Source organism: Alligator mississippiensis, chromosome 2 (genome assembly GCF_030867095.1).
Source record: "Alligator mississippiensis isolate rAllMis1 chromosome 2, rAllMis1, whole genome shotgun sequence".
NCBI lineage: Eukaryota > Metazoa > Chordata > Crocodylia > Alligatoridae > Alligator > Alligator mississippiensis.
The window spans coordinates 104,220,005-104,238,968 of NC_081825.1; the positions used below are offsets into that span (position 1 = coordinate 104,220,005).

At 39.9% G+C, this 18,964-nt stretch overlaps 1 protein-coding gene across 5 annotated transcripts in view; it reads left to right on the forward strand.

Moving 5' to 3' along the window:
- Window positions 1-18,964, forward strand: part of RNF150 (ring finger protein 150) — a 307,968-nt gene that overhangs the window by 261,553 nt on the left and 27,451 nt on the right. For 3 of the 5 annotated variants that reach the window (XM_059722040.1, XM_019489760.2, XM_014595673.3), the window contains one exon: window positions 5,518-5,728. In XM_059722040.1, the coding sequence (XP_059578023.1) occupies window positions 5,518-5,728 (211 nt within the window). Of the gene's footprint in view, window positions 1-5,517; window positions 5,729-9,125; window positions 9,418-17,970; window positions 18,182-18,964 lie in introns of those variants that run through there. The other 2 variants (XM_059722039.1, XM_019489761.2) reach the window with 2 other exon arrangements.

Sequence of the window (18,964 nt, forward strand, 5' to 3'; positions counted from 1 at the left end):
CAGCCCCCATGCACCAGGAAGAGCCTGACACCGCCTCAGCTACAGCCCACCCTGCCCTGCCCCACGCAGATCTGGGGGCACATCTACCCCTCCCCGTGTCCTCCCGGGGTGCATACAGCAGCCGGAGCTGCCCCCCCTGCCCTGCACCCCCCAGACGAACCACAGCTCTATCCCGTGCCCCTCCCCTTCCCCACTCCCTCACTGCGGGGGTCATTCATCTGCCAGCGCATGCCCTTCCCTCCCTCCTTTCCATCCACCAAAACAGACTTACCAGCTGCACGCAGCTCTCTATGCTGCTGGGCTGTGCTCCTCGCCACCTACGTGCTGCGCTGCCTGCTGTGCTGTGCTCAGCCACATTAGGCTGAATTCCGATACAATCAATTTTCTTTATATCGGTGCCAATCCGATATCAGACCGATGTATTGGTGCACCTCTAATGTTTATACCCTTGATTGATTCTTTGAGTGAGTGCTGGCCATGCAGGAGTTCTGTGGGAAAAGCAGTGTGTGTCATTTAAATAAAGAATAGAATCATAATAGAGACCATGCAGTTGCCCCAGTGGGAGAAAATGAAGATTATACTGGCATCCTTAATTTTAAATTTTGCAATCTTAATTTTTTTCTATTCTATTTATTTGCATAAATTTTTTTTAATATAATTTCCTAGATTTCTTAGAAACAAAACTGAAAAAACACACTGCATCATTTGGAAACCATGCTGACCACGACATGGACTGTCAGCTAGTTAGGGCTGTTGGGTCTATATCATGGCTCTCTATCACTTAAGCTATTGGAGTACCAGCTAAGGTTAGGCTGTTACCATTTATGTGGACCAGGCAGTAAAAAGAAAGTGACACACCTTTTGCTCTAGAAGTTTAGACCAATTTACTGACAGCAGAGGGATGCAGAGACTCCAGATTCCTGGATTCAGGAGAAGGGGAGTGCTCTAGTGGTTACAGACCTTCTGTTTCTGCTTTGCTTGTACAGTTGCCAAATGGTAACAGATCTCTGCTGAGCATATGTGAATTGAGAATTCCATATATTCTGCACTTGGATGAATCTGATTGGAACTCCACAGGCACAACCAAAGGCACATTCCTGGCACAACGCCATCAGCCTGCCAAATTTCAGTCCCTGGTCCAAAGTGTTCGGGTACTAGAGCTTCGCAATGAAGTGGTTATAGGATTTTGTTTAAAATGGACAAAACAATAGGACTCCAAAAAAACTCAGCTATAAACTGAAGGCATATGCCTATCATGGAAAAAAGCAGCTTAAGTAGTTAAAATCATAAGCAACTCCAGACCATGTTTTATAATGGGAAATATTGGGAAATTTTAACTATAGGCAGTACTTTCAGCTGTTGCAGCATATGTCATCTTCCTGCCAACTGTATGCTTATTGGTATATTTTGCAAAATTGGCTTATGTAAATATAAATGGTGTGGCTTTTCCTTCTAACAAGAAGGAACAATATTTTCTAATTAAAATGGATTTTAAAAGGTAGATCTAAATTTTTAATTGGTACGTGAAAATTTGGCAGTTTAGACGCAATTAACTCTTTCTTAGTCAAAGTTTTTTAAAAATGTCTTCCTGAAATAAGGTTTTAATGTAAATAGAAAAGTTTCACAAGTTCTCAGCTCCTGTTCATTGAACTGGACCTCCATTACAAACCTTCACCACCATTTAGGTCAGTACAAGTTTGGCCTACATCCTTCTGCTAGTACCTGTATGTGCTCTTAAAGCTTGGCATCTTTGCATCAGGGTATTTAAAGTGACTCTCCTCTCTTTAAATTTCAAAGAGCTGCCTCATTTTCAAGACGATAATGTAAAAAAATTCTCTCTTTGAGTCCTCCTCTTTTCTTTAAATGTGTTCTAAATATGCTGCACTTTTTCTAGTAGATTGGATGAGTTGGAGCCCTTCATAAAAAAACCGTGGTACACAATATGCTGATGCCAAAGGAAAGACTCCCATTGATTTCAGTGAGCTCTGGATCAGACTCATGGGGTGCACCTGTATAGAAAAGGAGAGAAGCCAATACAACAAACAAAACTTACCAAATGTATTTGTGTCATTTAAAGAGAGTCACAAATAATGATTTTTAAAGAACAGTGCTTCATATCATTATTATTAAAGTCTGCTACTTAATACAAAAGTAAACCTGCATGAATAAAAGTATGAATTACTTGAACTAAAACTGCCCAAATATCACTACTCAATGTTTTGTCTAGCTTTTCATTGGAATTTCCTATTTTAAGGGTTTAAAAGTTGCTGAATAGAGTCCTGTTCTCAGAGAGGAAATGCAGATACAAGGGCAGAGAGCAGGGATCAATCACTGGAAAAAATAGTTCAAGCATTTTTGTAATTACAATGCTAAAAAAAAACAACCATTTTTTTCGTTAAATCGTTTAGAACTCAAAACCAAATTTGATTATATTATGACATTTCAAAGGTATTTATAACGAAAATGGGCTCTCCAACCACTGAAAAATGTGGGAAGGGAGCTTATGTTTGTGCCCAGCAACTTTTGATTGTGCTTATAAAACTATAATATGCATTGCTGCACTGAAAAGAATACCAGTTAAATGGGTTTCAGTAGAATTTCTTTTTCCTGAAGATTCAGTATGTCTTTGTGCTAGCCATTTTTTAGTCTTTCTCCAGCTCTGAGTCTGCCTGCCTGTGAACTAGCTTTTTAAAATTTTCTAGCAATGTACTAATGTTTGTCTTAAATTTGAGTCTGTGAACAAAAAAAAAATGATCTGAGCATTTTAAATACACATCTCTTTCATTAAAAACTATGGCAAAAGAAAAAAAAAGATGTAGTAAAAGAAACAAAAAAAACAAGAAATTCAAAGGAAAGGTTAAACTTTTCTAACATCCTGATCCAGCAAAACACTTGAGCATATGCTTTACTTTATACAATGGAATAGTCTCACTCCTACTCGGTTCAATAGGATTACTCCTGTACCTAAAGTTAAGCACATGTTTATGCACTTGATTGAGTCAGATCATAAGGGCCGGAGGAATTTAGATGTCTTAAGATGCTAGCAGGCAGCTAATGAGATTTACAAAAGGGCCTTATAAGGTTATAAACCTAAATATATTAAAAATTATGGCTGTAAGTGTTTGGTAACTCCTAAGCTTAACAGTGTGTCTGGGTACCTGCAGTTCCAAATGTTCCTCTTTCTACTTGCAGAATGTGAATGCATCTTCTTATCGGTCATCCCCTTCAATTCTCTTTGTCATTATTTTATACCACAAAATAAAGAATCTGTTTCTGGTGAACAAATTGTATATATCCGTGCTGTGGAGAAAAGGAAATATGGCACCTCTGCTGACATGACATGGCATATTTGTTGGCAGAATTAGAATATTTTTTCCTGTGGATGTAGGTAGGCAGTTTCTAACAGAACTGCTACTAATGTTCATGGGGCTGCTTTCTAGTAATCACCCTTGTGCGAACATGAGAGGAACCCACACAGAAATACTTGGAAGATCACTAGAATTTTATTTTAGTTCATTCATCACTTTTTAATTCATGAGGCAGTACTTAGAGAAAGCTAATAGAAATCTCAACACTTAAAAACTGAAGCAAGCTATCTAACATTTTTCTTTCAGGGCATAGTCACGTGCTTGCTGGATATGTCATGAGTTTTAGTTTGGAGATGAAACTTTTGTTTTATTTTTGTGCGTTCTTGTTTTGTTTTTTAATTTACTTGGCTTGTCTGAGACTACAAAATTGGGAAGACTGAGGATAGCATATAGCTCCTGAAATTCTTGTTTTTCCATTATTTTCAGCTAAGAGAAATAAATGATATTATAGGCAAAATGTAAAGCCCGGGCAGATATTAATATGGTAATCACAATATAAATTGTAATATACCACATGTTCAGAGAATTTATAGTGGAATAAAATGGCAAACCAGCCACAAAGATGTTCCACATCTGGTTTGTATCAAGCTTTAAACTAAATGTGTGGCATATGTCCTGGACACCTGATTGTTGGCCCTGGGCACAGGGCAGCCCTGAGTCCTGAACCGAAGACCTGAGGCTGCCCACTGGCAGATCCTACAGAGGCATCTCCAGGTCCTATACCTGCAAACTGGAGCTGCCTTCTTCCCTGCTGCACAAGACTTGACATGTCCTTGTGCAGGGGACATTTAAAACTAGCTAATGCTACAGGGTGGACAGCTGGATATTGGGGAACTCCCAACCCCCAGGCATTGTGCAGTTGGGGACAGGAATTTTATACCTGATCCCAAAAATCACATGCCCTGCCATGAATATCTGGCATGGCAGGACTTATGATTTTTGGGATTGGGCATAAAGTTTTTCAGATCCCAACTGCACAATTATATTAACATCTACCAGCAGCCTTAACATCATAAATAGTTTCCATTATGTAGCCAGTTCTCTTTATTCTGCTTTTTCTCCTGCACACGAATGTATGTGCCCACTAGTAATTCTTATCAGTTCCCTATCTTTACTACAACTCTGTGATACCAACTCAATAGAATATACAGTATTTTCACACATGCAACCTGTCCCAGGTATATAATACATGCTTTGGTTTTGCAAGGCAGAATGAAGGAAAAAAAGATAGTTCCAGGGTTATGGCAGCATAGAGGATTATCCTCTTCTAGCTCACCCTTCCTTTCCCATTAATTAAAGCTGAATCCCTAGCTGCTGCTGAGGATTAGTCTCCATGGGTGATGATTTTTGAAGAGAGCTAAAGAGTTGCTAAGGCTCTGAAATAGCAGGAGAGAGACCAGATGCAGCTAGCAGACATCAAAAATGCCCTTTAAACAGTTAGCTTGATTAGTGGAACATCAAGACCATTAAAAAGGAGAGAGGATTATTAACACTTATGGAGTAAAGAACAAAGAGTCATTAAGTCAATTGACTCCCTCTCTCCCTGTTACTATTCAACTGCCCTGAATAGTAATATAATAGCTGCTGTACTGACAAGCAGGAAACAAAGCAGGGTTCTTCTATCCCTGGCAGAAAATCAGCTTCCCTGCTTAAAACACTAATCTCAATTTTGTGGGGCTTATTTTGTTGGGAAAGGTGTGTGTTGTATCTGAGAAAATATGGTATTATTTTGGGAAAGGAATGATTTAGAAGGTACAAATTCTCTTCCATAGAGTGCCTGGGTTTATGCTCATAATCTGACTCTGCATAAATGTACTCATCTTTGACCTCATACTTTTACCAAATATTGAGAGAGAGAATATATTATAGATGGTAATACTTTTTCGTGATAAACATTTCTCCACATACTCTTAAGTCTTACCACATATACTATTAGGAGGATATAAGTACACAGAAAGCAAACTAACTGTGTATTTGTTGGATGTTACCATTTACAGGCCTGAACTTTTAAATATTCATATGTGGTGCCATTGAAATCAGTGAGGTGACATTATTAGCAGTAGGTAAATGATTTAAAAAGAAAGGCGCAGAGGAAATGAAATGTATTGTGCTATGAATGCTCATAGTTTCTTCTTTTTATTTCCATTAGCCAAATGCGGATTGCATAGACGATATACCTCCAGATTTTGAAGCTTCCATAGGTGGACCTCCAACCAATCAGATTACAGGAGCTAGTGATATAACTGTGAATGAAAGCTCCGTAGCTTTGGATCCTCCTGTCCGGACTGTGGGAGTGTTACAAGTCATCCAGGATGTAGATCCCTTTCCCCAGGTTGGGGAGGGTAACTTCACAACAAGCAGTAAGTTTCTACTTCGAGTAGAGTTTGCACTACTTGCCATCTAATAGCATTATGCAGAAACTGAAATAACAAGGCAAGCTTTGGAGGGCATTTTTTCCCCTGGAGTGTTTTCATTTCTTTAAATTTGGCTGAAATCTCAAGGAGATAAGGAATTTGGCTTAAAGTGGCAACCTTGAATATCATGTAATACTAATCCATCACAGACCCTTCCTGACGTTGCGTACCAGGGAATGTATTAAATATGATAAAACAGCAAAATGAAACTGAAGAATCTCTGAACAAACTATTTAAAGCAACACACAATAGATTAAAGTGTTATGGTTATCTTTGGAATTTACTTCAGTACGTGTGAACTTTTTCACCTTGTTCTTCTATGATAACCTAGACTTACACTCTAGCTCCTATGTTTAATATGCTCGTCAGATGCATTTTCTGCTTAGTTGAGCTGGTCCTTTTCTTCTTGTCTGCCTTAATTCAAAATACTGTTTTTACGTGGGTAGCCAAATCACGTGACACTCTTAAAAATAGGAAGTAGTTAGAGAGGAAATACTGCCATTGTTTATTTGTTCATGTATTAATTCCTGAATTTGATTTTCTTTAGTTCTTGCTTATTATTTATTCTCAGAAGTCACGTATTGGTAACTGATTATTTAAGCTGGAGCAGTTTGTGTGCAGATCATTAACTCTGAGACATTCACATCTCAGAAGTGTTGTATTCTGCAACTCCCAGATCTGTCAAGCTTTAAACTAAATGTGTGGCATATGTCCTGGACACCTGATTGTAGCTAGGAGAAGGAGGAAGTTTAGTAATTCCAGATATACTTAAAATTGGAAGCTATTTATGCTTCAGTAGCATAATGCAAAAGATGGGGTTATAAACATTTTCCCTATTGTATGTTCCCTAACATGTCATTCAGAAAAAAATGTATGTTGAATTTCTTTGTGCCTTTTCATTATTTTCTTTACATCACTTGGAGTTTTATTTACATCACTTGGAGGCTATTTATTGATATCTATTCATCTTTTCAAAAGGGGTATTGGTCAGAAAGCCTATACTGAAAAACAGATTTTTTTTAAAAATTCAAGAAGTAACAGTTCACTAGTTGTTTGTCCAAAAAGAAAACATAGTAGCAGTAATAGGTGTTTTTACCCTGTTTTCTTCTAGTAATTTTTACTTTTTAAATGGATACATGCATACTAACAATCCCCAAATATCATCCCCATCCCCTAAATAACATCTTACATTAAATAAAAAGCTTGTTAGCTCAAATGAGTGTTAGAAATTCTCACTTGTGGACAAAAGCAAAAGGCAACTGAAAGGCATCTTTCTGAGCAATTAATCCATACTTATGTGTGTATGCACACGCAAGTGTATGTGCGCTTGCATCATGGGTGCGCTTGTGGGCAGAAAACACCCATGTGCCTGCATGACCTAGGATACAAGAATGTGACAAATACTAGTTTAGGTACAGGGCTTGTAGGTATTTTAATCATCACTATCATCAGCCTTGTTTGGATATTTTATTACTTTTTGTGAATGGAGAAAGAAGGAAAATAAAATGAGATCCAAATGAAAAATAGCAAAAGCAGAGACAGCATGGGGTGGGCAGCAGCAGTGAGGAGACCCCAGCATTGATCTCTGCTCCCTGCAGAGCCAAGTTGTGTGGCAGGCCAATGCTGGTCCCTGCAGCGCGACCTAGCTCTGCAGGAAGCAGAGATCCGCGTCAGGGTCTCCTCACTGCTGCTGCCCACCCCGCGCTGTCTCTGCTTTTGCTATTTTTCATTTAGACCTCATTTTATTTTCTACTGCCCGCCCCACACTGCTCCATATCTCGCAAAGCCAGGTTGCGCAGCAGGGACCAGCACTGCCCTGCCGCGTGACCTGGCTCCACAGGGAGCAGAGATCCGCACTGAGGGTCTCCTTGCCGCCGCTGCCTGCCCCATGCAGCCCCGTGTCGCTGGGGCAGCAGCAGAGAGGAGATCCCCGGTGCAGACCTCTGCTCCCTTTGGAGCCAAGTCACATGGCAGGGCAGCAGTATACAGCTGTTTCCCTGCAAGCCCGGCTCCAAAACTCCAAAATTTTTCGAAACACTTCCCAAACGTTTCAGATGCCTCGTTTTGTTTCAGAGATGTTTCGAAGCCTTCTATTTTGATTCAGATTCGGTGTTTTGGGTGCCAAAATGGCCCAAAATGCCTCTGAAACGAAACAGCTGCCAAAATTTCACACAGCCCTATCAGACACCCACTGGAGAAGTGTAGCCTGCCTTCTTTTTCTCTGCACTCATGAGTGTCCTGTACATGCTAAGCCAGTGCCTTAGGGCTAGTGCATGAATCGGCATGTAGGCCACTGTCCCCTGGATCTACTCAAGAACCTCATTGGCTCCGGGCACAATATGGAGAGGCTTCAGAGCTAAGGGACCATTAAACCAACTGAGGGTTGTAAGGAGTATCTGCTAGTCCTTCCTCTTTTCCGACAGCAAGGGCGGCCTGGCAAGATGGTGTCATGCCAACTACACTGATTCTACTACACAAAGAGCGCCCTTTGATTTAACTGCTTAATCCAATCTTAAGCCTGCTTTGAGCCAATGAAGCATTTCAGTGCCACTGACCCACTTTCTAGAGATTTTGTATCTAAGAATGATGCCGTTGCTGAGATACAAAAATCAAGTTGTTCTCACGTTAGGCTGTCAATTCCTTATCCTCATAAAAGAAAATACACCATCATAGGGTAACAAGACTGAACAAATGTACTGGTATTTGCTTTCCTTTGTGCAGATGGCAGCAGAAGCCAAGTACACTTGTCACGGTTTGGAGAATCTATCTTTGGCAGACAAATTCTGTTGGATCTGGGGGACTCTTTATATCTGTATTAGAGTTTTATCATTTTGTCTAGAGCTGTGTGTTTCTAGTAACTTCTAAAATAGAGAGAGATTCATAGTGAAACTGTTTCAAAGTCTGATACACAATCTCAGTTCTCCTTTTTCAGAATGAAATATAAAGCTTTAAAATTCCTTGGCAGGGTGTGTGAGTTTGCACCATTTCAGCAAACAAATCCACTCAGGAACTGAACTTTGTTGTTCATTTTGCAAGGGCCTGACAAAAAACCAAAACCCTTCACATTCATTTGGGAGTTTGGGGTTTGAGTTTCAGAGATAATGACAACTTGCAATTTGGGGGGAAGCGGTACATTTGCTTACCACTACGAAAATTAGGTTCTAGAGCTCCAGGGTTTTAGCCCAGTTGCGGGACACAGTTAGGACACAACCTATACTGCAGTTTTAAACCCAGTTGTAACCGAGTCAGAGGATAACCATGATGTAATTGTCTTTGTTGGGACTGTTATATCTTGCTTTAGAATATAGATCATAATCTTGTTCATTAATTGTATTATTTTCAGAATGGTCCAGGCACTATAAGCTCTGTCCCTTGCTTGAACTTGGCCCGTCTGTGTTTTACAGCTCTGAATACTGCCAGTAATTTATGATGAGGTATTTGTTTTTTGGCCTTAGTGTTAATGACAGGAGAGTACTCCTAAGCTGAGGCTGAACTGGAGATTTTTTTCTTGTGATTGAACCTGTGCAAGCTGCAACAGTGCAATGTGGACATAGCACATCATACCCAGACACTGAGCTCTTGGGCAGTGTCCCTGCTTTTGTGGATAGTTTCGCTCATCCCATGGAAGTGCTGGTGCATCTGGAGGTAAGGAACTTGCAGTCTTTCCTTTCTTCAAAAATTTGTTTCATTTTAATTTTGACTTTTTTTCTGTTGTTTTGCTGTTTTGGATGAACTGTGTGGTTGCACTAATAGGTTCTTTCTCCTTTTTGTCTCCAACTAGGAGCCATAGCCAGGAGGCCTCTTACAAGGGGCCATCTGGGGAGTACATTTTCAGAGCACCGCAGATCAACTCCCATTAACTTGCATGGACTCAGAATTTCATCTAAGAAGTTTTGCCAGTGCTTAAATTTTACTTGTGTATGTGCACAAAGGACAGTTTCTGCCTCTGAAAAGAGGATATTTTTCTCAGGGCCCCAAACAATTCTTCTAAGCAATGAATAGCTGGATGGATTTCAGTGTTCTAATATATATTTATTGTTCTAAAATATATCTTTAGTGCTCATCACTAAGTTAAGTACCTCCTGGATGACAGTAGACAGCATTGACTCAAGGACCAGCACTCTTTCAGCCAGGCATATTATAGCAGCCAGCACAGCACAACCCCAATCTTTACGGCCTTTGGGCACAGCCAACCATAAATATGTGTCGTTTATTCTTGTTAACAAATCCAAATGTTAACATGAAAGATCCCTGCATGACTTTTCAGGATTCTCATCCTTTTGTGTTGGGGCATATGACTTACGAGGAGAGGATGAGGGAACTGGGCTTATTTAGTCTGGAAAAGAGAAGACTGAGAGAGAATTTAATAGGCACCTTCAACTACCTGAAGGGTGATTCCAAAGAGGACAGAGCTAGACTGTTCTCAGTGGTGGCAGATTACAGAACAAGGAGCAGCAGTCTAAGTTGCACCAAAGGAAGTTTAGGTTAGATATTAGGAAAAACTTTCTCACTAGGAGGGTAGTAAAGCACTGGAACAGGTTACCCCGAGAGGTTGTAGATCTCCATCCTTGGAGGTTTTTAAGACCTGGCAAGAAAAAGCCTTGAGTGGAACAGTATGGCTGAGGATGGTGCTGCTTTGAGCAAGGGGTTGGACTAGATGACCTCTTGAGGTTCCTTCCAACTTTAATTTCCTATGATTCTGTGATTCTTAAGTTCAACTATGAATGTATGCTCTAATAGTGAGCTGATCTGTGTTAAGTGCTGTCACATTTTGAAACACCATTAGCAGTTTAGAGGAGGCTGCATTCTACCTAAGTATTGATGGTGTAATAGGAGCTGGATTGTGGCTTTTGGCTATAGCCCTGAACTGGGGGTGGTGCCTACTGGCAGTGCCAAGGGGCACTGCCAAGTGAGTTTGACTTTGGGCAGCACAAGAGAACTACACATTTTGCAGCACCCCTTTGGACATTGATGAACACTTTCCTTTCTGCAGCTTTCAGTGTTTGTGCAGAGAAGAATCAAGACTATATTTCCAGTCCTCTCTTCCCCACATAGGAGGCATTTCCTCCCCTGAGTATGGAATCAGACAGTCTTTAAATTTCCCCAAGCACAGAAACTTCAGTGGTTTTAAACAAAGAGTTCCCAAACCTTGGGTGGAAGGCCCCTTGCTTGTTCCCCTTCATTCATTCAACCTTCAGTGCAGTATAATTAACATTAAATGACTTGATTTAAAATATCCAAGGTCAGTTACAGAATAGCAACAAGTATACAGTTATGTTAGCTAGTTGACATGGAGGGGGGAAAGCATCCATTCATTTTTTTCCATCTATCTGTATTTTCAAGCTTTGTTTGCTTGAACGTATCTTATTCTTGGTAAGAGCTATAAATCCCATTAGCTTTTCAGGCTATACAAGCTCCAGAGGACCACATATACCAGCCCCCACAGCAGGCTGACCTGTTTGAGAGTGACTGGCATAGAACTGCCCAGACCTTCCAAACCCCCTTGGGGTGAATCAGATCCTTCAGAGGTAGGGGAGTTTTGATGCACAGATCTTCCCTTTGGTGCATAGGAGGTCTCAGCTGTCTCTGTGAAATTTTAAAGAAATAATTCCTGAGGCAGCCCTCTAATGGTAGAGGTGAAAGGGGCAGAGTCCCAGGTTCTGCCCCCCCTGCTTCTGTCGTTAATCACAGAACTTAACAATGCAGAAGTAATTGTTATTAATTTATACAACAATAATGTCCATGGGCCCCAACTGAAATCAGAGTTTAATTGTGCTTGGTTTTGCCCTTGCCATAATAGAAAACAGACAGACCCTATTCTGAGAAATATGGATGAGGCAGCAAACAAATAAATCTAAAGAACGAAGTGGAAGGAAGAAGGAAGGACTAAGGTAGACAGCATCATCAGTCTTACCTTCACTTAGTTGAGGAGGGGGAACAAGTTAATGAAGGTATGACAGGACCAATAAGTAAACTGTATGGCCTTGGTGTTTTCTTAATTCTCTAGGACTATCATAAAGCAAGCTACTCTTCAGCCCCCTACATGTGTACATGTATTTGGATTTATGGCCATGAAGTTTTTCCTAGCTGCATTGTTTCAATAGTAAAAACTTTATTTCAGCATACCAGTAGGTTGGTCAGCAGTGTAAAACAAAAGGTTTTTAACTCCTATGGAAAGCTGTGACAAAAACTCAGTGTTTGCAACAATTTGGGTGCTTTTCATTTTTAAATGTCGTGGCTCTGCTTATACACGAGTGAATTTACATATGGAAGTAATCCAGTTTCACTTTTATGTTCACAGAATCAAGGCTATATTTTGTACCCTCCTATTGTGAGTGCTCAGTTTTCATCAGGAAACATGACTTAAATTTAACAGGAGGGAAATGAGAGACTGGGTTGTCTTTGTGATGGGTGCTACAAGTTAGTTTTAGAAGAAGGTTTGAGAGACCAATTTCAAGAAGCATCTAAAACTTTTGTGCTTTAAAGCTATTTTCCAGATTGGTTTTGGCTTACAAGTTCAAGTTCAGGGCTTACAACCTAATACAAGTTTTAAAATCTCAAAAGCAGTTCACTTCAAGTTTTAGGTGTGGGTTTTTGTCAGTTCTTCTTTTGACTTGGGGCTGTCCAAGTGGTGGCCCATGGGCCCCTGCAGCTACCTCTCTAACTGCCATGCAGCAGGGGAGGGGTAGCATTGTGCACTGCTGATGCTGCCAACGTGGCAGGGAATGAGGAGTCTGCCCATTCAGCCCTGTGGCAAGGATTTAGGAGCCCACCTATGGCAGGGGTTTGGGAGCCTGTGCTTTGTTGCTGCCTCTGGTGGTGGCGGGGAGATCCTGGGAGCCTGCCCCTGCAACATATGGCCCATGCAATGCGCAGCACCCAACCTCTATTTTAACTGAATCAGTTTGATGGGCATAGATGACAAAGTGCAGGTAATGTAGTGATATCTGCCTGAATTTGCTGATGGCTTGAAACTGTTCCTCTGGGAAGAGATATTGCCCTGTGACTGTCAATGGGGCACTCCATAGTACAAGGAAAAGAGAACAGCAGGTCATACTGATCAAAAACATAACCTAGCTGCTGAGTTAGTAGTGGGTGGGGACTTCCTGCTGTCACAGGCTCTGGATGGGGGAGAAGGTCTCCTCCTGCCATCTCAGAGAGGTAAGAGGTGCCCTTTTCAGTATAACATACGTAGGACAAAGTTCTAGATCTCCTTAGTCAGTTCTTAAACATGAAAGATGTAAATCTGCAAAGTACAGAGGGGAAATACTGTAAAATATACTCAAAAATTGGCTTCCTTTTTTGAGACACTCAACAGGCTAGCATGATGTTGTCTTCATTTTCATTTTGATTAATATATCCAAGGCCCTTCTCTCTCTGGAGAGAGCACAAGAACATGTGTTCTGTTGTGATAACAGTTAAACCCTATGTTATAACATGTGGTTTCTATCTGAAAACCCACATTCGGAAATCTGTGGTGTAAGTATTTCTCTTCCATTTGCTGCATTCTGATTAGCATGATGCTGCTAGATGACAAAGAAAAAAGAGCTTCTTATAGGAAAATACAGGAACAAGATGAAGCCGACTAGAAAAGTGGGGGAAGCTTATGAGATGATGATGAACACTTCACAAGCACATACTTCTTTCATTCTATTATCTCAATTGCAAAAGCAGTAAGCTGATTTAAAAAAAAAAAAAAGTAACCCTGATTCCTGATTTAATTATAAAATGAGACAGCAATATCCTATTAGAATAAAGTGCTATTTCACTAACATCACAGGTAAATGAGCACTTTTTGCCTCTGGTTTATGGCATATTTAACAAGTCTGAGGCATTCATGCAGGAGCTTTTGTTTGTTTGCTAGACATTATAGGGACATTTGAGCTAGTTCATGTACTGGATGTAGTAGCACAATGCCCTGTCAGGGTTGATTTATTCTGCTGAGATAGTAGCACAAGTAAATTACCCCAGACATAGCAGCACCATGTTAGTGTGCCTGTATTGTTCCCAGTATCCAGTTTAACTCATACATTGTGTACGGACATGCCCTGTGTCATTTTTGTACAAAGTACAAAATGTAATTGGTAATGAGATTTTTTTTCAGATATTTTTCTCATGTATGAAAAAATATCAACCACTAGAGATGCAGTAGTCTTACAGTAAGAGTTGTTAGAAAGGATGACCCTAAGCCAGTCCTTCACTGGAATTTCTAATGCCTGCTCTCCCATCTGTTAAAGAGTCATAGCTGGAAGACATACTTTAAAGGAAAAGCTACTAGGAAACTCTGGAATGGAGGGATTATATTTTGGATTAATCAGACTGGACAGTATCTCTTTAAACTACTAGTAATTACTGTACATTTCACTCAGTGGCTGGAAGCACTGGGATTTGTTTGCAGGAATTCTTTATAAGGCTAAAATTAATGTGGCAAATAAATACTTCAGTTTACATGTCATTAGCCAGGATCACACTAGTGCTCACATGTAACTCTTCCTTCCCTGTGGAATTCGGCTTAGGCACAGTATGTTTGTTTTCATTCTGACGGCTCTACTGCTAAATGAAATAATTTGGCAATATTTAAGTTTGATTTTTTTCAAATCCCAGTGACATTCTTCCATCATATGGAAGGTTTTAGTTTAAAACAAATACTTTTAGGTCACAGTGCTCAGCTAAAATACAGCGTTTAAAGTATGAAACAGGTATTTCTATGTTTGATGGCTACAGATAGGTTGAGATAAATTAAATGGAGGCCAAAACTTATCGGCTTTAAAACAGCAGTCAAAAATGTGACTTGATGTAAAGTGTACAGTAACACTTCCATAGGTTCAGTATGTCTGATCCTTTTAGAAGCATTGCTTGCAAGGAAGATAGAGATATAAGTAACACACCTCCAGGGACCAGATGATCCAGTCTTCTAGGAGCCTCTGTTTCCAGTTTTTTAATGATTTATTCATCTTTCCAGTGTTTTTAAGAATTGTTTTAAGTACAAGGAAAGGACTAGATGGAACTGTCTGGAAAAAAAATACTCTTTAAATAGAATAGAAATAGCACAAGCTTTGCAGTTCTGTCTAGTCAATAAGCACCCTGCTGTCTCTCAGCTAAAAAGTCAGTTGAGTCTTTTTGCTCATTTCAGGTAAAACTACCTTAAAACACAAGACATGTGCACCTCTTCAGGCCCATGTAAGGCTTTTGTTCTCTGCAGAGGAAAAGTTTACCTATTGGCCCTGGGGGTGCTTCCTTGAAGCTTCATGTAAACAGGTAGTTGCACCTGGATAGAGTCCTATGGACTTCCTGGGACTCCCCAGCACACTGCTTGCACCTAAGAAATTGCAGGGCCCAGATGACTTAATTCTGGGCTGTTCTCATGAGTTTTCCACCAGAGCTACTTGCTAATGCTAGAAAAATGGTTGAAAACTTGTCCACACGGGACTTATTTGAGATAGAAGGCCAAATAATTAATCAGATGATCCTCATCTCCGTTGCTACTAGACTGGGCTAGATTTGCCTTGGTGACCTAGAACTGAGACTGAGCTAATTCCCTCACATTAGTTGTTCTTCATTTTGTCACCTTCTCATTTTGGTGTGTAATTGCCACATCTCAGCATCCCTGGAGCAGGCAGTTTTTTCTCCTCTTTCATTTTATGAGTTATATGAACAAAGCAAGAAAAAAGGTGCTAATTAAACACAAGTGGGAAATGTTCAGTTATTTAAAGACAGTAACATGGAAACCTCAGCTTGAGATCTCATAAGGTCAGGTCAAACTAAATCACTTCTTACACTTGTCTTGAAAGTTTGGTGGGGGTGGGGAGGCGAACAATGCTTAAAACTAGTGAGTTTAAAATTTTGTATTTGAAACACTTTGTTACCTCAGTTTCAAGTAAGGGAAGGGCCAGAGATTTGGGGTCCCCCCCCAAATAAATCTGTATTATGAGGATATTTTTAAATAAGATTTTGAATCCACAGGATGGATCTGAGATGCTAAAGAAGATTTTTTTTAAATGAATAAATCAAACATATTGATCCATTTCAGCATTATTAAGAACTATGTTTGAATTAAAAGGAGATTTCGTTTAAACTATTTCAAAGGTTTTATTGGAAGAAGACAAGAAAAAAAGTTCCTGGTAGGCTAATACTTAATAACTTATAAAAATATGTGTTTGTATGTGCATGCATTTATATGTACCCTCTCTTAGTTTGATGTTGTGGAGCCAGCCCTGCTGAGAGAGATAAGATCTTGGAGCCTCCTGATCCAATTACACAATGGTTCCACTTCCAAGTCCTAGTTTATTTCATGTTTCAGCTGGACGTAATTACTTTTAGAATTGCATGTTTTTTCCTTTATAAAATTAACTCCGTTTTTTACTTAAATCAAGAGGTATTTCCACATCCTCGTAGCCAAACAGTAAAAGCTCCCTGAAGATGACTCAGAGGACATATAATATGTTTTATACTGTCCAGAACTGAAGACATACAGCCTGTCTTTCTGACCTAAGGAAAAGAGCTGTGATCTTAATTTAAAAAAAAAATGGTCTCCAGATGGATTAAGGCTGTTAGTTCTGTAACCTACAGACCCCCAAATGTATAGGTCAATGGGATTATTAAACGTCCTTAGACCAGAATGTTGTTGTGTTGGGTGCTATTCGGGCATGCTTGCATATTGTTACTAAATGCTCAGTGAATGTTTCTGCTCAAGAGAAAGGAGTGCTATTCACTGTATCATCCTACCCCACCTCTCCCGCTGCCCTCTCCAGCCTTGGTTGTACCAGATTTATGGATATGCCATTGCTACCAGGATAAAGTGGACCAACCACGCACACATGTTCCTCTGCCACCATTTTTCAGTGCAAAACCAAGCAAAAAAATAAAACCTCTTTTTAATGTAACGGTATTGTTGGAGAGGCACTCAATATTCCCATAAACGAGAGCCGCAGGAGAAAGTCACCCCCATGCAGAGCACAAAGCATGGGCATACTTAAATCCCATTTTACAACCTCAGATTAAATCACAGGCTTTAAGTGCTGCATAGGCCATCTGCACAGAGGTAAACTTCACCTGAAGCCTAAATCCAAGAGCCTGAACTTCAGCGCTTGGGAAAATATTGACAGGAGACTTAAAAGTCAGTTGGCAAGCAGGGAATGTTTGGTTACTGCAGTAGAAAAAGAATCAATGTGATAAGGATAATGAGTTAATGGAGCGTTGCAGTTGGAACCATTTCTGTTCATCTTCTCTGTAAAGAAGGTGCGGTGTGAAATGTGTTGCAAGAGTTTTGATTGAGGGCCTGGTAGAAGGTGTGGCCAGTTACTCATATCGAGGATGCCAAAATTCCTAAAATCTGGAGGGTTTTTGTTTTGGTTTTGATTTTTCCGTAAATCAGGCCCCGTAGGTATTATCCAACCTCCAGCAGTCAATCTGCAGTGGCAAAGGGAGAAACGTGATTTAAGATTTTTGTTTTCCCCCCTGAAGTAGCTGGTTAGCTTGTAAACGATGGTTTTAACTGCTACCAAATATGAAAGGGATGATAAGATGTGTTTGCCTGCCATGGTCAGGAGCTGGAGATGGAGACCTGGCAGGACCCTTCCAGGCCTGTGTTCCTAAAGTTTCTAAGAATTTCTCCTTAAGAAAGGAAAAACACTCGGATGGAAAATCTTGTTCCACTTCAGCCACTTGTGAAACCTCTCTCCCAGCCGCTTGTTCCCCACCCTTACCCCGCCCCTTTTTAAACAGCACTGTTGCTTCTGAGTTGGGAGAAAGTGAAAAATAAGAATAGTCTCAGGTTTCTTTACCTTGAGGGATGTGTTTACTGTACCTCCAGCACCAGCTGGTGGTGAATCATATTCATTGTTTGTCAATGAACAATAGAAGCAGCTTGTTGGTTTTGTGTGTAGATCTGAAGGTCTTCCACTTTCCAGTAATCATGGTGAAAGATTGCACTTCCAGGAGTGTATGTGGGGATATAATCTCTGGAAACAGTATGCTAGAAACCATGCAGAGACCATTTTCTTTCTTTAACAATCTTATAGAATGTAATAGAAGATGAAACTTCATGCAGAATTTTTTAATCATCCTATAGTCTTTAAAAGGAATTACATCTATGTTATAGAAGTAAAGAAACTGAGAGGAGGGAGATTATTCTTTACAGTAAATTTTACAGAATTTTAAAGTAATTTCTATATTCTGTTTCATCATAGGAGTATTATCTGCACTATTTTCATTAATGACCTGGAAATGGATGGAATAGAAACAATGCTTATAACATTTACACATGAAGCCACTCTGGGAAGGCCGGTTGCAAGCACTCCAGAAGACTAAATTAGAATTCAAAATGCTCTTGATGAGTTGGAGAAATGGTCTGAAATAAATACAATGTAGTTCAATAAAAGCAAGTCCAAAGTACTGCAATTAAGTGGCAATAGTCGACTGCACAAACACAATATGGAGCGTGCCTGTCTAGTCAACAGTTTTGCAGATAAGGATCTGCAGGTTATAGTGAATCATACATTTAACATAATTCCACAATGTCACCTTGCAAAAAAAGCAGACATCATACTGTGGTTTATAAAAAGGAGTGTGGTATATAAAATACGTGAAGTAATCCTTCCAGTATGTCCAGTATTGGACACCACACCTCAAGAAAGATGTTGATCAGTTGGAGAGAGTCCAGAGGAGAGAAATAGAAATGATCAGAGGTGTAGAAATATGACCTATGAGGAAAGAGGGAAAGAATATATGTTTAGTCTAGGAAAATAAAAGAAAAAGAAGAGACGCTATGGTAATCTTCACATTGTACAGCTTGCTGTAGAGAAGTTCCTCTGTTGTTCCCCATGTTCACTGAAGACAGAACAAGAAGAATTGTAACAATAATTGTAGCTAAACATTAGGAAAACCTTCTTAATTGTAAGGAGAATTAAACACTGAAATATATTATCTAGGGAGGCTGAGTAATAACTATCACTAAGGGTTTTTAAAACCAGGTTAGAGCAACCTCTAAGAAGAATGGTTTAGATACCATTGAGCCTGCCTTGAGGTCAGGGTATAGATGACGTCTCAGGGTTCTTTCCCGACCTATTTACTAGGACTTGATGATTCTCTAAGAGTTCAAAGACCTGACTATCACTTCTGTTTATTGCTAATGCATATAGTGATCGCTGAAGACCTTCATCTTCTACATCAAACTTTTTCATT